This window comes from Chiloscyllium plagiosum, chromosome 38 (assembly GCF_004010195.1).
Source record: "Chiloscyllium plagiosum isolate BGI_BamShark_2017 chromosome 38, ASM401019v2, whole genome shotgun sequence".
Taxonomy (NCBI): Eukaryota; Metazoa; Chordata; class Chondrichthyes; order Orectolobiformes; family Hemiscylliidae; genus Chiloscyllium; species Chiloscyllium plagiosum.
Window position 1 is genome coordinate 13,712,747 of NC_057747.1, and position 24,467 is coordinate 13,737,213.

Consider the following 24,467-nt stretch of genomic DNA (forward strand, 5'->3'; position numbering starts at 1 on the left):
AGTGACCATAATTCTATTCGTTTTAAAATAGTGATGGAAAAGGATGGACCAAATCTAAAAGTTGAAGTTCTAAATTGGAGAAAGGCCAATTTTGACGGTATTAGGTGAGAACTTTCAAAACTGATTGGGGGCAGTTGTTTGCAGGTAAAGTGATGACTGGAAAATGAGAAGCCTTCAGAAATGAGATAACGAGAGTCCAAAGACAGTATATTCCTGTCAGTGAAAGGAAAGGCTGGTAGTGTAGGGAACACTGGATGACTAAAGAAATTGAAGGTTTGGTTAAGAAAAAGAAGGAAGCATATGTCCGGTATAGGCAGGAGAGATCGCGAGAATCCTTAGAAGGAGGGCAAAAAGAGGACAGGATAGCTTTGGCAAATGTGATTAAGGATAATCCCAAGGGTCTTATAAATACATTTAAGGACAAAAGGCTAACTAGTGTTAAGTTCCCTTCTTGAGATTTTTACAAGCTTGACGCAACTTCAATGCGCCAACTTCTATGAACAGTTATGATTATTTAAGCAAATACAAGCTTTTGGAGGATCACTTGACACACTTCAATGCTTGTAGAACATGTCAAATGAGGCTTTCCGAGCAAGGGAACCGTCCTCCTTTTTTTACAGGGTTTTAAATCAGTCAGTCATGCACGCAAGACCAAACCCCTACCACTCCCCATTTTCACATGCCACCCAGAAACCACGTAAACTGATGAGGTTATTCCTTAAACTGCAACATTTAGTGTGATTAAACTGTCACACTCTTCCCAACCCCCCCCCCCCCCCCCCCCCCATACCTTACTAGTTTAAATCCTCCTAAGCAGCTCTAGTAAATTTCCCTGCCAATATATCAGTCCCCTTAATTTAGGTGCACTTCTACCCCAGAAGAGATTCCAAATATCCAAAAAATATGAAGCCTTCTCCCATACTCCAGCTCTTCAGCCATGCATTCATCTGCTCTATCCTCCTATTCCTGCCCTCACTAGCTCGTAGCACCGGAAGTAATCCAGATATTACTACCCTTGAGGACCTCCTTTTTAAATTCCTGCCTAACTCTCTGTAATCTCCCTTCAGACTCTCAACCTTTTCCTTTCCAATGTCATTGGTTCCAATGTGGACAATGACCTCCTGCTGGCCCCTCTCCCCCATGAGAACATTCTGCATCCTCTGAGACATCCTTGATCCTGGCACCAGGGAAGCAACACACCATTCTGCTTTTTCGCTGCTGGCCACAGAAACGTCTGTCTATACCTCAGACTAGAGAATCCCCTAACACAATTGATCTCTTTGAACCCGACGTGCCCCTCGTTGCATTAGAGCCAGTCTCAATACCAGAAACTTGGCTGTTTGTGCTACGTTCCCCTACGAATCCATCACCCCTACATTTTCCAAGCAGCATACTTGTTTGAAATGGGTATATCCACAAAAGACTCCTGAACTAGCTGCCTACCTCACTTACCTTTCCTGGAGTTAACCCATCTATGTGACTGTATCTGAGACTTCCCCCTTCCTTATAACTGCTATCCATCACATACTGTTGCTGTTGCAAATTCCTCATTGCTTCTAACTGTCTCTCCAACTGATCCATTCGATCTGATAATATTTGCAACCAACATCATTTATGGCAGATATAATCCAATGCAACGTTTAAACTCTCTTTAAACTCCCACATCTGATAAGAAGTGCATATCACTCTACTAAAGGCCATTTTTACGTTTTTACAATCTACAGACCCAGAAAATAATATTGCTTATTCGTCTACAAACACTGCCCCAGTTTAAATTAATAGTTATGGCTTATATTTTAAGTTTAATCAAGAGACATATCTCCAAAAACATATAATCAAGAAAGAACCTAGTCTACTCACTACTGCAGACTTTCCGTAGGTCACACTTAAAACAATAATACACTTATCTGCTTCTGTGCTGTGAACTTCACCCAACGGTTCCTCCAAAATCAGTTGTGAATTTCACTGTTTGTTAATTTTCCCAGACGCACTCTGATGTCCAGCGATATGTGAATTCAAACAGCAAAGGCAGTGTCAGTTTCTTTCTTTCTCTCTTTCTCTCCTGCACTGACCTAACCATGTGCTTCCTTTGTCTGTTCTTCTCCCTTTTAAAATTGCTGTTGTTTTGACTTTTTTTTTTTCCGAAGTTCCAAAACAATGCAACAGCATATAAAACAGTAATTGCTGCTCCTGGAATTCGAGGAAATCACCTCCAGCATCTAAAATACCTCAAAAAAGGAGCAGCTGTTACAGCCAAAATATTTTCCGGTCCTCCATCTTGGATTACCCAGAATCCTTTCTTTTCTCTGAGTGGAGAAGTGAAAAAAAAACATTCCAAGCAGGTAGCTAATCTTGTTTTCATTACAAATTAGCCTCTTGAAAGCAAAAGGGGAAAAAAACGTTCAGGGATTCTGAAAGGGTAAATCCTTAACGTCAAGTTGAAAATAATGGTGTTCTCAACCCCATGTTGAGTTGAAAGGAACCAAAAGGAAATTGAAGGAAAACATCTCAACGATACCTGGAATCTGGTCTGGTACCAGATCTATATCTAACATCTTCCCCATCTGAAATATTTCTGTCTTGTGTGTGTGCAAGTGTGAATGAAATGGCTGCTGCAATCACCAGAGGCTGAGGAATGATGAGTGACCCTGATCAAGTCATGACAGGGGTTTCACAGGGTGAGAGTCATGGGGAGTGGGGTTGGGACTGTTGGTAATGTGTCACGGTCGGCTCTCATCTGTCCCATCACCCCACCCTCGCTTCTTGATAGTGGGCCCCCTCAATCAGTCAGTGGGTACCTTTGATGAGGAAGTTTGCCAGGTATCACAGGCACCTTGCACAGTTTTTCCAGTTGTGCATGCCACATTCTGGGATGCCAACTTGCTACTGGATAAATACCAGCAGCAGTATAGCGATAAGGCCCTTACAGTGCTCATTAATTGTTGACTTAACGGTCCCATTTGGCAGTCATTGGGAATTCCGATGACAGGCTTTCCTGATGCAAATTTCATTTTGATGGAAGTGGGAACTCACAGGGAAGCTGATTAAATCCCTGCCTCCAAACATGCCACCAGAATGCAGTTCCTTTCCCTAGCTCTGAGAGTACTTTGCACCAATGTTTTATAATAAGGGAAATACAAGCTTCTTGCTGAAAATTGTAGACTTCAATTTGACTTTCATTGTCTTCTCAGCGGTGTTTTACTTTGGTACCTGTAAGATCGGTTGAGCTACTGAATTAAAATATATCATTGCTCAGCGGAATTGGTATGTGCACCTGCTCATACACATCACATCATCTGGAGGTGGTCCAAAAACTTGGCAGGGAGTGACTCCACACAGTCAACCGGGAGTAGTCGTTCAGAACCACAGAGGTAACTATTCAATCTGATATCGTAATGTCAAAGGAGGCAACTCAATCCAGTGGCAATCCCAATTTTTCTATAAATTCCAGCCCAAATGCCAACACGCCCACAGTCATGGAGCTGGAGGAAATCTTACGTCAGAACAGGGTTCCACTCAGTCGTATTGACGAGGTCTGGCCTAACCTATACATAGGAGATATGTAAGTACTCCTTCAAACAGCAGAACTACTGATGGCAAGGTCAGTAGCATTGATTCTACAAAAATATGTGAGGTGGGCAGGAGAAAGAAGTTAAAATCACTCCAGCTTGACAAGTCTTTCATTAAGCTGTTTGGTTGTATTCTGGGGGAGGGGGGTGTCATTTAAGTTCTCTTGAGGTTTCTGAGTTCTCACTGTGGGGCTGACGTAATCTTGTAGTCAATTGTCCAATCCTCACACAAGCTTTTTATGAACTTTTAGTACAAGTATTGCGGGCTAAAACGGAATGCAAACAAAAGATTTTAACACTTCATCACTTCACATCAGCTCTGATGAAAAGTCATTCCAGCATGGAAACAGACCCTTTGGTCCAACTTATCCATGCAACCAGATATCCTGAATTAATCTCGTTCCATTTCCCAGCATTAGGCCCATATCCCTCTAAAGCCTTCCTCTTCGTATACCCATTGTTACGACATGGAGGAGAACCCCTCTGTTACTTAAACCAAACACCCAGAAAAGCTCACCTTGTCTCATAATCTGTTAAAATATGAGTGACAGAGAACTCCTAAATTCCACTATTTAAAGAAAATAACATCAATTTATTCTTTAACCCTCAAAGTGAACATTAAACAACAACTATTCACAACTTTAAGATGCCCTTTCTCTTAACTGCTTATTATCTGCTCCAACACTGTTCCAAAAAGAGATTTACTAAAATCACATCAATTTAATTTCAAAATCACACAGCAGCTATTGTCTGCGGTGTCTTTCTTCTTCCGGCTGAAGATCTCCCTGGGTCATCTGCTTTCATTTTACTGCGAATATGTTTCATACGAAAACGTGCCTTTGATAGAGAGTGTTCCCTAAATTCATGGGTCTCTCTCGATGGCAGTTGCTCTGTCTCTAGTTTTCAAAATGCCTGCATTTTTATATCCCTAATGTCAGATCGTCTCATTGGTTCAATGTTGGCAAAACAATACATTCAAATTTGATTGGGTTTGAGTATCCTAGGGCATAATTTAAACTGATTGGTTAAATTTGAACTGTTGTCAAAACAGCAACTAACTCAAGTATCCATTTCACAGACAAATGTTACATATTTTCAATTTTCCAATACATTCTGTGACTGCCATCTAGTCATATCACACAGGCGCTTGTAACCTCTCAGTTGAGAACAGTGTTTACGTTCTCTTAAAGGTACAGTACATACCTTCAACTTCATTACACCCATCCAGGTGCCATTTAACTGTAATTGTACCAGCCTCTACCACTTCCTCTGTCAGCTCATTCTATACATGCTCCACCCTCTGCATGAAAATGTTGCCTCTTAGATCTCTTTTAAATCTTTGCCCTCTCAATTTAAACCTATACCCTCTAGTTTTAGATTCCCCATAATGGGGAAAAGACCTTTTCTATTTACCCTGTCCATCCTCCTCATGATTTTATAAACTTTTATAAGGCCACCTCTCAGCCTCCGATGCTCCAGGGAAAAAAGCCCCAGCCTATTCAGTCTCTTCCATAGCTCAAATCCTCTAATCCTGGCAACATGCTTGTAAATCTTTTCTGAACCCTTTCAAGTTTCATAACATCCTTCCTATAACAGATAGACAAGAATTGCATGCAGAAAATGCACCCAGGAAAATGCATGACAGAAATGTAGAGGTTATTTAGGGAGTGCTGGCTGATGGTGCTGGATAGATTTGTCGAACTGAGGCAAGGAAGGGGTGGTCTGATGAAGGAATATTGGGTGACAAGGGGAAGAATGAAGCTTACTTAAGTTTGAGGAGGCAAGGATCAGACAGGGCTCTAGAGGATTACATGGTAGCCTGGAAGGAACCGAAAAATGTACTTAGGAGAGCTAGAAGGGGCATGAAAAGCTTTAGAGGGTAGGATTAAGAAAAATCCTAAGGCATTCTGTACTTATGTAAGGAACAAGAGGATGGCCAGAGTGGGAATAGGGCCAATCAGGTATAGTGGAGGGAATTTGTGCTTGACGTCAGAGGAGATAGGGAAGGTCCTCAATGAATACATTGCTTCAGTACTCACTACTGAGAGGGACCTTTTCATTTGTGAGGACAGAAGAAACAGGCTGTTACGCTCAGACAGGTTGATGATAAAAAAGAGGATGTGCTAAAAAATTTGAAAAACCTAAGGATAGATAAGTCCCCTGAGACAGATGGGATATACCCAAGGTTTGCAGAGGAAGTCATGGAAGAGTTTGCTGCACCTTTGGCAATGATCTTTGCATCCCCACTGTTCACTGGAGTAGGCCAGATGTTGGAAGGTGGCAAATGTTATTCCATAAAGAAAGGCATAGGGATAATCCTGGGAATTATAGAATAGTCAGTCTTACATCTGTGTTGGGCAAATTATTGGAGAGGATTCTGAAAGAGAGGATTTATAATTAGTTGGAAAACCATAGTTTGATTAGAGATAATCAGCATGGCTTTGTGAAGAGCAGGTCATGCCTCACAAGCATTGTTGAATGATTTGAGGATGTGACATAACACATTAATGAAGGTAGAGAAGTGAATGTGGTGTACATGGATTGTAGCAAGGCGTTTAATAAGGTTCCGAATTGAGAGTGTGGTGCTGGAAAAGCACAGCAGGTCAGGCAGCATCCAAGGAGCAGGAGAATCAACGTTTCGGGCATAAGCCCTTCATCAGGAATGCCCGAAATGTCAACTCTCCCCTCCTCGGATGCTGCCTGACCTGCTGTGCTTTTCCAGCACCACACTCTCAACTCTGATCTCCAGCATTTGCAGTCGTCACTTTCTTCTAGTTTGATAATGTTCCCTGGTACACTCATTCAGAAAGTAAGGAGGCACAGGATACAGGCAAAGCTGGCTGTCTGGAAACAGAGTTGTCTGGCCCATAGAAGACAAAGGGTGGTAGTGGATGGAAAGTATTCAGCCTGGAGCTCAGTGACCATGGTTTTCTACAGGAGTCTGTTCTGGGACCTCTGATGTCTGTGATTTTTATAAATGACTTGGATGAGGAAGTGAAAAGGTGGTTTAGTAAGTTTGCTGATAACATGAAGGTTGGTTGAGTGGTGGATAGTGTGGAGGGCTGTTGTAGGTTGTAGGATGTAGAACTGGGCTGATAAGTGGCTAATGGAGTTCACCTGGAAAAGTGTGAAATGATTCATTTCGGAAGGTCGAATTTGAATGCTAAATACAGGGTTAAAGGCACTTGCTGTGTGGAGTAACTGAGAGATCTTGGGGTCCATGTCCATAGAATCCCCAAAGTTGCCACCCACGTTGATAGGGTTGTTAAGAAGGCATGTAGTGTGTTGGCTTTCATTAGCAGTGGGATTGAGTTAAAGAGTCGTGGGGTTATGGACTGGAGGGCATTTCTTATGAAGAAATGTTGAGGGAGCTAAGGCTTTACTCATTGGAGCGAAGAAGGATGAGAGATGACTTGATTGAGGTGTACAATATGATGAAAGGCTTAGACAGAATGAATAGTCAGAGACTTTTTTCCTGAGGGGAAATGATCATCACAATGAGGCATAATTTTAAGGTAATTGGAGGAAGGTTTAGGGAGATGTCAGAGGTCAGTTCTTTACACAGAGAGTGGTAGGTGCGTGGAATGCATTGCCAGCGGTGGTAGTAGAGACAGCTATATTAGGGACAGTTAAGTGATTCCTGGAAAGGCACATAGATGATAGTAAATTGAAGAGTATCTAGGTTAGTTTGATCTTAGAGTAGGATAAAAGGTCGGCACAACATCAATGACCGAAGGGCCTGTACTGTGCTGTACTGTTCTATGTTCTATGTTCTAGTATTCCAAAAGTGGCCTACCCAATGTCCTGTATGCCATAATATGACATCCCAACTCCTATACTCAATGCACTGACCAATAAATACAAGCATACCAAACCCCTTCTTCACTATCCTATCTACCTGTGATTCCGTTTTCAAAGAACTATGAACCTGCACTCCAAGGTCTCTTTGTTCAGCAACATCCAGCACCTTACCATTAAGTGTGTAAGTCTGCCCTGATTTGCCTTTCTAAAATGCAGCACCTCACATTTACTTGAATTAAACTCCATCTGCCACTCTTCAGCCCATCTGATCAAGATCCCATTGTACTTTGAGGTAACCTTCTTTGCTATCCACTACACCTCCAATTTTGGTGTTATCTGCAAACTTACTAACCATGCCTCCTATATTCACATCCAAATCATTTCTATAAATGACAAAAAGCAATGGACCCAGCACCAATTCTTGTGACACACCGCTGGTCATAGCCTCCACTTTGCAGAGCAACCCTCCACCACCACCCTCTGTCTTCCAACTCCAAGCCAATTCTGTGTTCAAATAGCTAGTTCTCCCTATATTTCATGTGATCTAACTCTGCTAACCAGTCTACCATGAGGAACCTTGTCGAATGCCTTACTGAAGTCCATATAGATCACATCCACCTCTCTGCCCTCATCAATCCTCTTTGCTACTTCTTGAAAATACTCAATCAAGCTCATGAGACACAATTTTCCATACACAAAGCCATGTTGCCTTTCCTTAATCAGTTCTTGCCTTTCCAAATACATGTAAATCATTTCCCTCAGGATTCCCTCCTACAACCTGCCTATCACTGATGTCATCCAGACTCAAAATGTTAGCTTGCTCTCTCTCCATGGATGCTGCCTGACCCATTGTGATTTCCAGCATTTTTTTGGTTTCAGTACAGATTCCAGCATCTGCTGTAATTTGATCCTAAAAGATTTTAAGATCCGTTTCTGTTCAGCTTAATGTGATAGCCAGAGTGGCTTTCCATAGGGGGCCCCAGTTACAAGGCAATCATTTTCCTGCCAACATTTTAACATCACATGGTCTGCAGAGTACCTCAGCTGCTGGTTCAATCAATGCATTCAAAATCAGAGATGGCAAGAATGGAACAAGGAGTGAAACCTTCCCATTTTACCTACCCAGCAAATCCCTTCCCACTAGCAGGGCAAGTTAAACACCCTTTCACCCCACCTACAGAAACAGAAGATCAGCTGAAGCTGGTAGGATGAAGGAAGAAAAAAGATGAGGTGAGGATGTGACCAAACATTTTTGTATAACTTTCAACGTTATCTGTGTGCTTCAATGGAGTTATGTTTCAGGATTTTTTTTTTCTTAACCAGGAGTCTGAGAGATAAGTTGATCAATGATTCCCCGAGGTTCCTCAAGTAATTACTAGCATGTTGTTAGAATTAATGTATGTCAAAAAGAGTAAGGGAACACAGGCTACGAAAGTAACAATAAATACAACGACAGATGGGAAGTGTCTGGTTTGCTGCTTAACCAATGAACCACAACCTGCAAACTTATGTTTCAACAAAGTAGCAGTACCATGGGTTATAGAGAGCTGAAACATTACACTAAACACTTTGAATCATATATTGGGCATGAGAACAAACTAGGACAGTTGTTTTAGCTCCAAGACTTGAATTGATTCAAACCAGACTGATGTGTTGATAGCTTGACACTTTTAAAATGGTTCCCTTTTGGATGTGGAGACTTTAAAACCAGTTGACATTCCTTCAAAGAGTCTGCAAAAATGATGATACAGAAATATACAGTTATTGCAGCACAGAAAGATACCATTGGGACCATCTAGTCTATGCAAGCTTTCCATACAACAATCCAGTAGGTTCCATTCCTCATTCCATCCCTGTAGCGAATTCCCTGGAGGTGTATTCCCTTCAAGAGCCCATCCAACTTCCTTTTATAATCATTTGTCATCTCTGCTCATGGATCGCAAGTTCCAGGCTATTACACTGACTGAGTAAAAAGAGTTTTTCCTTACCTCCCTCCCCACACAAAACATTTAACCTGTAACCCATTGTCCTTGCATCACCATTGCAGGAATGGTCTTCCTTATCTACCTTATCTAAGCCTGTAATCATCTCTGGACACCATTGTCAAAGAACTTGTCAATCTCTTGTGCACCACAATCTCACCTTCTCTAATCTAACCTCCATTCAAGCTAAAACCTCTCACTGTAAAGTCATTCTGGTAAATCTCCACTTCATCCTTAGAAAAATCCTGAGGTACACAAAAGAATATTTTGTATTGTGGTCTAGTGAGAGTAAAAGGAATATTATTTTTGGAAATACCATACCTGCCTGTTTGATGCTGACACTATTGTGTCAAAATTGGGAAAACTGAACCATTTTCATAAGTGGCTTCCCTCACCTTGACAAGTATAATTCTTCACTGACTGTACAGGAAAGGATACTCTAATAACATTGTAAACATGTTTGTGCATTCTTGAAGTATTTTCTAATATCTCTTGCTTCATTAGGACAATAGCTCATGACAGATTTCGCCTTTGGAAGTTGGGTATCACTCATGTGTTAAACACTGCACACAAACAGGTTGCGTCCAGTGGATGCCAAGATTTCTATGGTACCAGTATGGATTATTATGGTATAGCTGCTCGTGACGTACCAAATTTTGACATTGCTGCCTATTTCTATTCTGCAAGTGACTATATACACAAGGCACTGGATATATTGGGAGGTAAGAGACCATTCTCACATGTCAAATAGTCCTAAAAGCTGTCTTAATTCTGAATTACATTACAAAGATAAAAGAGATGCTGTGGATAATGTTCTTCAGTAATTCAGCCAATTAAGTTACTCGAGTCACAGAATTCATAGAGATAAGGTAAAAACAATGACTGCAGATGCTGGAAACCAGATTCTAGATTAGAATAGTGCTGGAAAAGCACAGCAGTTCAGGCAGCATCTAAGGAGCAGCAAATCGACATTTCAGGCAAAAGGCCTTCATCAGGAATCCTGATGAAGGGCTTTTGCCCGAAACGTCAATTTTGCTGCTCCTCGGATGCTGCCTGAACTGCTGTGCTTTTCCAGCACCACTCTAATCTAGAGTTCATAGAGATGTACAGCATGGAAACAGACCCTTCAGTCCAACTCGTCCATGCTGACCAGATATCCCAGCCTAATCTAGTCCCAGTTGCCAGCACCCAGCCCATATCCCTCCAAACCCTTCCTATGCATTAACCAATCCAAATGCCTCTTAAGTATTGCAGTTGTATTAACCTCCACCACTTCCTCTGGTAGCTCATTCCATAAACGTACCACCCTCTGCTTGAAAAGGTTGCATCTTAGGTCTCTTTTATATCTTTCCCCTCTCACCCTAAACCTATGCCCTCTAGTTCTGGACTCCCCCACACCAGGGAAAAGACTTGTCTATTTACTCTATCCGTGCCCCTTATGATTTTATAAACCTCTATAAGGTCACCTCTCAGCCTCCAATGCTCCAGGGAAAACAGCCCCAGCCTATTCAACCTTTCCCTATAGCTCAAATACTCCAACCCTGGCAATATCCATGTAAATCTTCTCTGAACCCTTTCAAGTTTCACAACATCCTTCCGATAGGAAGGAGACCAGAATTGCAAGCAATATTCCAAAAGTGGCCTAACCAGTGTCCTGTAGAGCTGCAACATGAACTCGCAACTCCTGTACTCAATACTCTGACCAATAAAGGAAAGCATACCAAACGCCTTCTTCACTATCCTATCTACCTGCGATTCCACTTTCAAGAAGCTATGAACCTGCACTTCAAGGTCTCTTTGTTCAGCAACACTTCCCAGGACCTTACCATTAAGTGTATAAGTCCTGCTAAGATTTGCTTTCCCAAAATGCCTCACACCTCGCATTTATATAAATTAAACTCCATCTGCCACTCCTCAGCCCATTGGTCCATCTGATCAAGATCCCATTGTAATCTGAGGTAACCTTCTTCCCTGTCTACTCCACCTCCAACTTTGGTGTTATCTGCAAACTTACTAACTATACCTCTTATGCTCACATCCAAATCATTTACATCAATGATGAAAAGTAGTAGACCCAGCACTGATCCTTGTGGCACTCCACTGGTCACAGGTCTCCAGTCTGAAAAACAACCCTCCACCAGCACCTTCTGTCTTCTATCTTTGAGCCAGCTCTGTATCCAAATGGCTAGTTCTCCCTGTCTTCTGTAAGATCTAACCTGGCTAATCGGTCTCCCTTAAGGAACCTTGTCGAATGCCTTACTGAAGTCCATATAGAACATATCTAGCGCTCTGTCCTCATCAATCCTCTTTGTTACTTTCTCAAAAAACTTGATCAAGATTTTTTGGACATGATTTCCCAAACACAAAGCCATGTTGACTATCCCTAATCAGTCCTTGCCTTTCCAAAACGTGCACATCCTTTCCCTCAGGATTCCATCCAACAACTTGCCCACCACCAACATCAGGCTCGCTGGTCTATAGTTCTCTGACTTGTCCTTACCACCTTTCTTAAATAGTGGCACCATGTTAGCCAACCTCCAGTCTTCTGGCACCTCACCTGTGACTTTCGATAATAGAGGCAAGAGGTCCTGCAATCACTCCTCTAGCTTCCCACAGAGTTCTAGGTCACACCTGATCAAGTCCTGGGGACCTATTCACTTTAATGCATTTCAAGACATCTAGCACCTCCTTCTCTGTAATATGGACATTTTCAAGATGTCACTATCTATTTCCCTCCATTCTATATCTTCCATGTCCTTCTCCACAGTAAACATTGATGCAAAATACTCATTTAGTATCGCCCCCATTTTCTGTGGCTCCACACAAAGGCCATCTTGCTGATCTTTGAGGTGTCCTATTTGCTCCCTAGTTACCCTTTTGTCCTTAATGTATTTGTAAAATCCTTTTGGATTCTCCTCAACCCTATTTGCCAAAGCTATCTCGCATCCCCTTTTTGCCCTCCTGATTTCCCTCTTAAGTATACTCCTACTGCCTTTATACTCTTCTAAGGATTCACTCAATCTCTCCTGTCTGTACCTGATATATGTTTTCTTCTTTTTCTTAACCAAACCCTCAATTTCTTTAGTCATCCAGCATTCCCGATACGTACCAGCTTTCCCTTTCATCTTGACAGGAATATACTTTCTCTGGATTCACGTTATCTCATTTTTGGAGGCTTCCCATTATCCAGCCGTTCCTTTACCTGTGAACATCTGCCCAATCAGCTTTCGAAAGTTCTTGCCTAATACCACCAAAATTAGCCTTCCTCCAATTTAGAACTTCAACTTTTAAATCTGGTCTATCCTTTTCCATCACTATTTTAAAACTAGTTGATTAACTGAACTATCCAAAGTCCAAGGTTTTATCCTCATACCTGAAATACTTACTTCTTTAAATCAATCGCTGCCAAATTTATATCAGGAGTTCCACATTTTGCTTTACCAACTTGGGTGAGTACAGGAAAATTTCTTGTTCATTTGCTCACTGGATGTGGATATCATTGGTTAAGCCAGAATTTTCTGCCCATCCTCAATAGTCCAGAGGGCACATTGCTGTGGGTCTGGAGTCACATCTAGAATAGCCCAGGTAAGGTTGGCAGGTTTCCTTCCCTAAAGGACATCCATGAACCAGATGAGCTTATCCAATATTCGATCATGGTCACATGGTCACTATTAACCTCGCTCTTTATTTCAGATTTTAATTGATTTAAGATTTCACCATTTGCCACGGTGAGACTCACACCCATGTCCCCAGAACATCAGCCTGCGATTCTGGACTATTAGGATAGACACTGCCACTATACCACTGCCTATCCAGTTGGGCCACCATGATAGATATTTAGGAATCTCTTCAGGAAGTCTATGTTAGGATGTTCAGGAACCTTTCAAGTTTAACTAGTTTTCTGTATCATAAATGATCTAGTCAGACCTGTGGCACAAAAGTGGCAAATCTTGAAAGTTAGAATTAATTGAAACAAAAGGCAATGGAGTTGTTTCTTCGAGCGTAAAATGAGACCGCCAATTTACAGACTACCTGTACTTAAATCAAACTCCTGAAAGCTAAAATCCATCCTTCACAACCATTCCCATGTCACAAGATATTAGGACAGGCACACAACAACTTGATTAAAGAGGTGAGGATAAGGAACATCTCAAAGAAGAGGTTTAGAGAATAAGTTTGGGCAGCATGAGGTAGCTAGGAATGTGGCCATCAATGATGGAATGAAGGAAATTGGCCTGCAGGAGACCAGAATTAGAGGATTGCAGATATCCCAGAGGTGAGTTTGGGGAAGGGCTCGAGGAGATTACAGAGGTAGGTAAAGCTGAGGCAAAGGAGGGATTTGAAACCAAGGATAAGAATTTTAAAAATGAGGTCAGAAAGCAATGTGGATATGATGGGTAGATGGGACTTGGTACGAGTTACGATACAAACAGCAGAGTATTATTACAGCAGGCCCTGTCAATATAGTTATTTTTCACAAACCATACAGCAGTTCAGTACAACAGAAAATATATAGCTGGATTTACTACAAAGCAGAATTCATTTCTACCCCAAAACTGCCTTAATATCACTCACTATTAATGCTAAAGAAAAGACTAATTCACAACATGTTTCTTGGCTGTTGAAGTTCGAGGCTTGTAACTAATTGGCAATGTAAAATGTGGCTTCGATGTAACCACAAGCAAGTAAACTCAATACTCAAATGTTAGTTTAAGGCGAGGTAGTCCATGTGTAAAACACAAACAGAGATGGGATAATTACCCAAAAAGAACATCCATACAACAGTGTATTTCTGTAATGGTGGAGTTGCACTGAGAAAGTGGATTGTCCCAATTGTTGATGAGTTAATTCTATTGTGAAAAAACCCTCTTTGATTAATTCTTCTTAATATTCATGAAATATATTTGAATGTCAAAGCTTTTACTGCAGTTATGTCATTCTCAGGAGCTTAGAAATTCGGGCCGTCTTTGAACAAAGTAAAAACAATTGACATTGATTTTGCAGTAACCAACTCTCAAAGTTTCGTTCAGATGGCACCAGGAATGAAATTTGCTCATAGCCTCTTTTGTGTATCTCACTCAAAAATAATGTGTAAACCAAACAAGGTTAACACCAACCAGGCATAGTGTCCTTGGTTGAAAACATTTCTTCTCTCAATCGTGAGCTGAATAAGCCACCCATAGACATTCTTCTCATGCCATCACCCATAGGTGGACAATGAATGACCATTTAAGGGCTGCCAGAGGTATTAATCTAGTTGCCGTGAAACAATGTGTCACCTCCTTGGTGCGATGCAGTGGTCATCAATCAAAGGCACTTAGTGTCATTAGGTTGGGGGGCACCTGCAGAGAGCTCCATTTCCTTTGGGGTTTTTTTTGTTTTTTTACCCCCACACTACCACCTAACTGCGGTAGTGCTTATTTTTTTCACCAGCACCTATGTTGTGTGCGTGTGCAGGTGTGAGACACAGTGAAAGACACAAGGTGACCATTCCCTTTGTTAATATAAGCAAATATTTAAACAGCTGATTGGGGTTAACTGATTAATTGACTGGGTCAACTGAAGGAGGAACTGATGGGATTGGAAGGAGCTGTAAGAGTGAGTAGTTAGTAAGCTCTATCCACAAAGCAAAGTGTCTCGATAACTGTCTCACCAACTGGCCTGGGTCCATTTGGACATTTGGCAGCAGGGGATAATTAACGAAAGAAGAAGATTGGAAACTAAGAGTTCTTTTCAGACAGAGTATCATAATTGGAGTTTCTTTTAAGAAGAATGGCTGAAACCAAATGTAAAATGATGGGATACACTTGCCCAGTATGTGAAGATGAACCTTAGGATCAGTGGAAAATGAAGTGGATAAATTTGCATGGGTTATATTCTTATAAAAGAAACAAATGAGGTCTGGCCTTGCCACTGTCATTTCCTACTAGGATCAGGTGTAAAGTATTCTCAGAGCTCGGGGCTCAAGAATTGGACACTGAGGAAGGTTTAGATAATCTATTCACATTTAAGGACTAAATCTATGTGCAAGATGATCTGTTAAATGCATGGTCAGACGTTGATTAATTTAGATTAATATATAATCGACTATATTCAAGATTGGAAAACTCTATTTAGAGATTAACAACTAAGTGTTTTCCTTTAAATTGTTGGACTGTGCTAAGACATCAAACATTGATAGACTTAGGAATAGCTGAAGTTAGATTTCTAGAAAGAAACGCACTTTCAGGGCAGATGTCAGAAGCCTTAAAAAGATTCCCAGGAAAACATTAATTCCCAGTGTTCTTCATGTCTCACAAAGGAAATTCAGCAACAACAGAAAGAACAAACAATCCAATGGTAATGGAACTGAAAGATAATCCAGATACACGCAGGCAACATCAATGCAAAAGGAAAATGATAAATAAAAGAAACAAGGATGGAGATAACTCTGACAGTTCTAACAAGAAACAGCAGCTGGAGAACTAAACAGACAACTGAGCCTCAGGAATTGCAGGGGTATGGTCAGGTGGAATGGATTGGAAAAAATGTTCCCAAGATTCTTTTAAGACCAAAGACTGAAGTAAGGTAAACAAATTTGAGAATTTTACTTACTTCAAGTTTGAGAAGAGCAACGTCCTGAAATGACTAAAAGGATTGATGATTCCTTGTCACATCGCTGGAGTAAACCACTTTATCAGTACAGGCACAGTGTGTCAAGTGTCAAGAAACAAAGTTGGGTCAGATGGTGTAGAATCTGTGTGGATAAAATTGAGGAATCGCAAAGGTAAAAAAAAGCCATAGTTGGAGTTATGTACAGGCCTCCAAATAGTAGTCAGGAGTTATGCACAAAATACACCAGGAGATAGAGATCATGTGTTGGAAAGACAGTTACAGTGATAATGGGAGATTTCAATATTCAGGTGAACTGGGAAAATCACATTGGTAGTGGATTGCAAGAAAAGGAATTTATGGAATGTCTACGATATGCTTTTTGGAGCAACTTGTAGTGGAGTCCACTAGGAAACAGGCAATACTGGATTTAGTGATGTACAATGAAGCAGACTTGATAATGAAACTTAAGGTGAAGGAACTCTGAGGAGGCAGTGATCATAATATGATTGAATTTACTCTGCAATTTGAGAGGGAGAATCAGAGGTAATGGTATTACAGCTGAATAAATGCAACTACAGTGGCATGAGGGAGGAGCTGGGTAGAATTGACTGGGAGAGGAGTCTAGCAGGAAAGACAGTGGAACAGCAATGGCAGGAGTTTCTGGGAGTAATTCAGGAGACACAGCAGAGTTTCATCCTGAGGAAAATGAAGCATGGCACAGGGAGGGATGAGGCAACCATGGCTGACTAGGGAAGTCATAAAAGTCATAGCATAAAAGCAAAAGAGAAAACATATAATATGGTGAAAGGCATTGGGAAGCTTACAAAGACCAATAGAGGGCAACAAAAAATGAAATAAGGAGAGAGAAAATGAAATATGAAGGTAAGCTAGCCAGTAATATAAAGGAAGACTGCTGGAAATTGACGCTGGAGAGCTGGTAGTGGGGAGCAAGGAAATGGCTGAGGAATTGAATAATTACTCTACATCAGTCATCACGGTGGAAGATATGAGCAATATCCCAAAAATTCAAGAGTGAGGGGACAGAGCTGAGTATGGTGGCCATCACCAAGGAGAAGGTGTGAGAAAAGCTGAACGGCCTGAAGGTGGATAAGTCATCTGGACCAGATGGACTACACCCCAGAGTTCTAAGAGAGTTAGCTGAAGAGATAGTGGAGGCATTAGTGGTGATCGTTCAGGAATCCCTAGAATCAGGGAGGGTCCCAGAGGACTGGAAAATCACTAACGTAACACCCCGGTTAAAAGGGGAGTAATGCAAAAATGGAAAATTACAGACTGATTAGCCTAACCCCGGTTGTGGGTAAGATCCTGGAATCCATTGTGAAGGATGAGATTTCCAAATACTTGGAAGTGTATGGTAAAATAGGGCAAAGTCAGCATGGTTTCATCAAGGGGAGATCATGCCTGACAAAACTGCTGGGATTCTTTGAGGAAGTAACAAGCAGGTTAGACCAAGGGGAGCCAATGGATGTCACCTACCTGGACTTCAAGAAGGCCTTTGACAAGATGCTGCACATGAGGCTACTGAGTAAGATTAGGACCCATGGTGTCAGAGATAAGGTGCTAGCATGGATAGAAGTTTGGCTGTCTGGCAGAAAGCAGAGAGTGGGGATAAAAAAGGTCCTTCTCAGGATGGCAGCTGATGACATGTGATGTTCTGCAAAATCAGTGTTGGGACCACATCTTTTCACTTTATACATTAACAATCTAGATGAAGGAACCAGAGACCATTCTGGCTAAGTTTGCAGATGATACAAAGATAGGTAGAGGGCCAGTTAGCATTGAGAAGGTGGGGAGGCTGCAGAAGTATTTGGACGGGTTAGGAGAGCAGGCAAAGAAGTGGCAGATGGAATACAATGTAGAAAAGAGTGAGGTCATGCACTTTGGTAGGAAGAATAGAAGCATTGACTATTTTCTAAATGGGGAGAAAATTCAGAGGTCTGAAATGCAAAGGGACTTAGGAGGTTCTAGTCCAGGATTCTCTCAAAGTAAACTTGCAGATTGAGTCAATAGTTAGGAAGGCAAATGCAATGATGACATTTATTTTGACAGGACTTGAATATAAAAGCAGAGATGTCCTTCTGAGGCTCAATAATGCCCTGATCAGACCACATCTGGAGTATTGGAAAGGAGGAGTCAGAGATGGATCAGATGGAAGTCCATTTCATCTGGTAATCTCCATACTGCTCGCTTCTACCTCCTTCCGAAAATCCACAAACAGGACTGCCCCAGTAGACCCATTATTTCTGCCTGCCCCTGCCCCACCGAACTTATCTCTTCCTACCTTGACATGGTCTTTTCTCCTCTGATCCAGTCCCTGCCCATTTACACCTGCGATTCCACTGATTCTTTACGCCAGTTTAAGAATTTCCAGTTTGCAGGCTGCAGCCACCTCCTTTTAACAATAGATGTGCAATCCCTTTACACATCCATCCCCATCAAAATGGTCTAAAGGCTCTCCAATTCTTCCTGGAACAAAGGCCTAAACTGTCCCAGCCTACCACTACCCTCTTCCTCCTGGCTGAGTTCATCCTCATCCTCAACAAGTTTTCTTTTATCTCTTCTGATTTTCTTCAGGGCAGAGGGTTGGCCGTGGGTACCCTAGTTATGCCTGTCTCTTTGTGGGCTACATGGAACGTTATTTGTTCTAGTCCTATCCCAGACCCCACCCACAACTCTTTCTCCGATATATTGACGATACCATTGGTGCAGCTTCCCTCTCTTATCCAGAATTGGAAAGGTTCATCAATTTCGCTTCCAATTTCCACCTCACCCTCACTTTCACCTGGTTCTATCTCTGACTTCTCCCTTCCCTTCCTCGTCATCTCTATTTCTATTTCTGGGCATAGACTGGCCATTAATATCCACCATAAACCCACTGAGTCCCACAGTTACCAAAACTATACATTCTCACACCCTGCTTCCTGTATAGACTCTATTCTCCTAGTTCCTCCGTCTCCGTTGCATATGTTCCAATGAGGCCACCTTCAACAAGGGAACCTCTGAAATGCCCACTTTCTTCCTCAACTGAGGGTTCCCTAGCACCGTTGTTGACAGGGCCCTCAACCAGGTCTGACTGATCTCCTGGCCTCACCCCTTTTCGTCCTTCCTGCAACAGCACTAGGGTTCCCCTTGTCCATTCCTGAAGAAGGGCTAATGCCCGAAACGTCGATTCTCCTGTTCCCTAGATGCTGCCTGACCTGATGCGCTTTTCCAGCAACACATTTCCATCTCTGATCTCCAGCATCTGCAGACCTCACTTTCTCCTTCCCCTTGTCCTTATCTACCATCCCAACAGCATCCACATCAGAAGATCATTAGCCACCATTTCCACTATCTCCAGCAAGATACCACCACCAGACACATATTCTCCTATCCTATCTTGTCCACCTTCTGCAGAGACCATTCCTTCCAGGGCACCTTGGTCCACTCTTCCTTCACTCCCAACACTCTCCACAGCCCCATGGCACCTCCCCCTGCAATCACTGACAGTGTAAAACCTGCCCATTTACTTTTCCTCTCCTCCATGCCCACGGGCCCAAATATACCTTCCAGGTGAAGCAGCGCTTTACCTGCATTTCTCATAATCTAGTCTACTGCATTTGCTGCTCACAATGTGATCTCCTCTACATTGGGGAATCTAAGTGTCAACTGGGTGACCACTTCACAGAACATCTATGTTCTGTCTGCAAAAATGACCCTGAGCTTCCAGTTACCTGCCACTTCAACACACCACCCTGTTCCCTGAGGGTAATTTAAGAAATAGATAAGACTGAGCAGTGAATAAACTTTATTTACTAAAACAGCTGCCTTGGTTTCTCTCTCTCTCCTGCAGGCCTGGATACATTTTGACATTGCAGCAGATCCATCTGAACCCTTTTGCTTGTGAGCTCCATACCACAAACCCTGCCACCCCCCTCCGACCCCAATATTTCAAAAGAGCTGCCAGTCCCTGACTAACTGGTGACCCTCAGTAGGTAAGACTTTCACCCCCAAGGGGATGCCTTCCACTGCTTAATTGTCTGTGGTTTGGTGAACCTTCCCAAATAGAGACAGTGTGAGTCTCCAGCTGGCATGCAAAACCCTGAACATCTCAACAAGATTCCACCAGCTATTTAGTTTTTTGGAGTTTATTTCAAGCTACAAAAGCTAATATTAACAAATGTATTTTAATTTTAACAGGAGCTTTGTTAATCTCAGCAGAATCTGTTTTGATTCAATGAACAGAAAGAAATGTATAAACTTCACAAAAGATCAAGTCATACACTCACGACTAATTAATCAAAGCTGCATAATTCTACGTACAAAGTTAAAAAGTCAAGTTTGTGTTTTATTCATGGGATTAAACCTTACTCTCTGTAGAATGAGCTGGTTGTGAATTTTAGTGCAGCGATGCAAACGGTGAAGCTGTGACATTTAAGATTGTGTGTGTAGGCATTACACATTGTTAAGCTACAGCATTTACAAAGGTTTTGGGATGTGTCAATCTCGCTGCACTATTATCTATTCGGTAGGTATCACAGCTCCAAAAAGAAAACGGTATTAATAAAGGGAATAAAATATTTATTCTGTCTAGAAAGTTCCACACCGAAAGACCACAGCATCAAACTGATTTTAGTAGCCAGTAAATTAGATCCCAAAACAAACCTGACTCCTGCAGTTGAAGGTATGATTAACAACAATCAAATCTAATGGCTTTCAGGAAGGGTCAGCAATTAGTTGTTATGTATTTAAAGGAAGATTCAGGTTTTGTTTTAAAATGTTTGACTACTCTTGTCATAAGGCACAAAGTAGCCGACCTCTCCTAGTGATATTGTGAGACTTGAACATAGTCTCATTCTGAACAAGAAAACAGTGCACAACAGGATCAACAAAGGGCAGATGGCAGTGCAGGATGGAAGTGAAGTTCTATCCACCAAGGAAGATGAAAAAGCCCCAAAAAATTAAACCATTGTCTGTCAAAATTAACAACATGAATGGCAATTTCAGAGGGGACTTTTTTAGGAAATATATTAAATTAAGGTTCACCTGCCTGTTCGGGAATGAAAGATCACATGGCTCAAATTGAAAAAAGAGAACAGACATTCTCCCAGTATCCCACAACAACGTCAACGTTTCTCAGTTACAGTGAATCCATAAAGTGCTGAGTCTGTGGAATTCCCAACAAAGGGAGTCCCAACCCACAAGACCACCCAGAAGATTTGACTCTACTTTGGGATTGTTGTGGAAGAATCACTCAATATTCTGTAGGATTTGACATGCAGATCCTGGCCTAGATACAGCTATCCTGTCATACTTATATGTCAGAATAATCATGATTTTCAGGACCAAACTTTTTAAAACATATATTGATCACTACTGGTTCGAAGTACGGTAATTGAAATGTGATTGTTAATCAACCAATGGTCAGCAGGGGGAGTACTAAAGCAACATTCACAGAATTTCACAGACTAGATCCTGATCCAATATAAATAAACTAAGAGCTATAGGTTGTTGGAAATCTGAAACAAAAACAGAAGTTGCAAGAAAAACTCAGTCGGTCTCACTGTATCTGTCAGGGGAAAACCCTCTGCTGAGGTTTTCCAGCAATTTCTGTTTTAGCTTCAGATCCTGATCCACTTCTGTGTTAATCTTTCCCCAACTCCATTCTTTCCCTCCTCTGACTGGGCATAGTTTCACAAGTGGCAGCTGCTCCCGATATGTTGTCCATATGGCCATTCCTCATGGGCGAGTCCTGGAGCTGGAGGAAGGAAAGCAAAGTTAACTGCCACTTTGCTGTTTCAAGTGTGAGCTGGTAATTTAGGGAGGAGCTGGTGTCACGGTAATGTTGCTGGACATATAATCCAGAATCCTAAACTAATGTCCTGGGGAGGTGGGCTCAGTCACAGCAGATATTTGAGTTGAATGAAATGATCTGTAGTTTTTTTTTAGCCCAATCGCAATCACATAACCAGAGTCAGTTGGTTGGTAAAAACTCATCTGGTTCCCTAATACTTTTTAGGGAATGGAAATATGCCATCCTTACCTGGTCTGGCCTATGTGTGATTCCTGACCCACAGCAATGTGGTTGACTCTTAACTGTCCTCTTGGCAATTAGGGATGGGCAATAATTGCTACCCCAGCCAGCAATACCCACATCCTACAAACAGGTTTAAAAAAACTGTGTCCACTAGTTATATTCACCCAGTCTGTTCCATTTATAAAGCAGTTCACTGGGCACATACTGCCTGAATTTAATGGGTCAATCTACAGGAAGTATTCAATTTCGAGCCATATAACTGCAAGTTGATCTTCTGTATTTTAAACATTGGAGAGAGTGAGGATTGCAGATGCTGAAGATCACAGTCAAAAGGTGTGGTGCTGGAAATGCACAGCCAGTCAGGCAGCATTCGAGGAGCAGGAGAGTCGACATTTTGAGCATAAGCTCTTCCTGATGAAGAGCGTACGCTCGAAGCGTTGACTCTCCTGCTCCTCGGATGCTGCCTGACCAGCTGTGCTTTTCCAGCACCACACATTTTGACTCTGTAATTTAAACATTGTCACTTATGTAACGAAACCAAATGAAAATCATGAGACATATTCCATCTGTTGAGATTGGTTAATAGTGCCCGTGGCTTGCCTACATCAATGTCTAATTACCAAGTGGTTTTGTTCCGTCATTTTCAAGATTGTACGCACAGTGTTACAAATGACAAAAGATGTTACAATGTGCAAAATGATGCATTATGTCCAGTCAGTTAAAACAGTGTTTTGTTGCTTTCTCATCCTCAGGGAAGATCTTTGTCCACTGTGCATTTGGATACAGCAGGTCAGCCTCCTTAGTGCTGGCCTACCTAATGATTTATCATCACCTTTCTCTGCTCGATGCAGTGAAAACAGTGACTTCTCGACGACGGATATTTCCCAATCGAGGTTTTTTAAAGCAGTTACGGAGGTTCGACATAAAATTACAGCAAGAAAGAATTGTTTGAGTTTTTTCCATCAATTGAAACCAAAATGTGGCTTTTTTGATAAGGATAATATTTATCAATATCTTTGTAGAGTATGGTTCACGCTCACTATTATAACCCTGATTTGTGCACCAGCAGCTAGAAGAGTTTGAATTCACACCACATTATCGGCAAAGATACTACATTTAGATTCTTATCTCAGTCAAAATGAACTTGTACCTGATTTGTAAATGTTTCTGCTTTTTATTTCATCACTACCTGAGCAACACAACACAAAATGGCCTGTGTCAACATCAATTTTGCAGCATTATCATATCCAAGACCTTGTAGTTATACAGGCCCCATCATAAACTGATTCTTTAATATTCTATTTGAATGTAATCAGCGATTTTCTATTGCTTTTCAAAAAAGATAAATAAATATTCAACTTATCATATGGACTGTCACATTCTATTTGGGATATTGCCATTCATAGTAGTGAAGCTAGGTTACTTGGTGAATGTTTTATGTGTTTAATCCAGTGGCTCAATTTCGCAATGGTTTGTTGTCACCTTGTGATTCAAACCATTTGTTTTAATTAAGACCTTTTTTTAAGGCTCAGACATTGACCTAATGATCTAAATGACCTAATGTCTTTGAGGGTTGACTTGAAAGTTTGTTGGCGCAACATTCATCTTAAAGACTCAAGCACTTCACCTATTGCAGTACTGATGGAGTGCTGCAATATGGGATGTGCTTTTTCCTTCCCTGTAATTAATTAAACATTTAATTTTCAGTTGAAAATAAAGATCTTGTGGCCCTATCAAAAAGGGCAGAGGAGTTTCACTGATGGGCAACATTTATCCCTCGGTAAAAACAAGGACTGCAGATACACATTTATCCCTCACCTAACGACATAGCCCATGTATCTCATAGCTGTTTGTCGGGATCTTTGGGTGCAAATTCATTGGCGTGTTTGTCTATATATGTGATAGTGACTGGACTTCCAAAGTGATTCATTGCTTTGAAGCCCATTCTGAGAAAAAGAAGTGGGGGGAGGGGAGCCTGGATGGGCCGTTTGCCCTCCAAGGAGCTGGGACACTATTACCATTTTAGGCCACAGCTGAGCCCTGATCCTCTTTTATTTGGGTTTTGTTTTCTGTCAATTTTTAAATGGACCAGACCAACTGATCCACGTCAGATGCCATATGACTTGCCCTTCATCTTTCCCTAGAACATCTTGACACCAAGAACAGCCATGTTGAAGGCTGACTACAGTTCCACCTTCAACACTATTATCCCATCGAGACTGATGACTAAACTTAGAGATCTCGGACTAAGCCTCACTCTCTGCATCTGGATCCTCAGTTTCCTGACCCACAGGCCACAATCAGGGAAGATTGGGGACAATATTTCATCCTCACTAACACTCAACACTGGAGCCCCCCAGGGTGCATACTTAGCCCTCTACTGTACTCACTGTGCATCCATGACTGGGTCACCAAATACCAGACTAATGTCATTTACAAGTTCGCTGATGACACCACCATAGTCGGTTGAATCTCCGATGGTGA

At 41.7% G+C, this 24,467-nt stretch overlaps 1 protein-coding gene across 2 annotated transcripts; it reads left to right on the forward strand.

Moving 5' to 3' along the window:
- Positions 1 to 3,314: 3,314 nt before the first annotated feature.
- On the forward strand, positions 3,315 to 23,344 carry LOC122541849 (dual specificity protein phosphatase 13-like). 2 transcript variants are annotated; one of them, XM_043678904.1, is made up of 3 exons: positions 3,315 to 3,562; positions 9,857 to 10,074; positions 22,736 to 23,344. In XM_043678904.1, the coding sequence occupies exons 1-3, from the start codon at positions 3,396 to 3,398 to the stop codon at positions 22,933 to 22,935; spliced, it is 585 nt and encodes a 194-aa protein (XP_043534839.1). In that variant the 5' UTR covers positions 3,315 to 3,395; the 3' UTR covers positions 22,936 to 23,344. The 2 variants fall into 2 exon arrangements, with proteins under 2 accessions (XP_043534839.1, XP_043534840.1); XM_043678905.1 differs by lacking the exon at positions 22,736 to 23,344 and adding an exon at positions 15,654 to 15,827.
- The last annotated feature ends 1,123 nt before the right edge of the window (positions 23,345 to 24,467 follow it).

Coding starts and splice junctions, on each gene's coding strand:
- LOC122541849 (XM_043678904.1), top strand. CDS start 3,396: ATGTCAAAGGAGGCAACTCAATCCAGTGGCAATCCCAATTTTTCTATA. Junction 3,563..9,856: donor AACCTATACATAGGAGATAT/GTAAGTACTCCT, acceptor TTGCTTCATTAG/GACAATAGCTCATGACAGAT. Junction 10,075..22,735: donor GGCACTGGATATATTGGGAG/GTAAGAGACCAT, acceptor TCTCATCCTCAG/GGAAGATCTTTGTCCACTGT.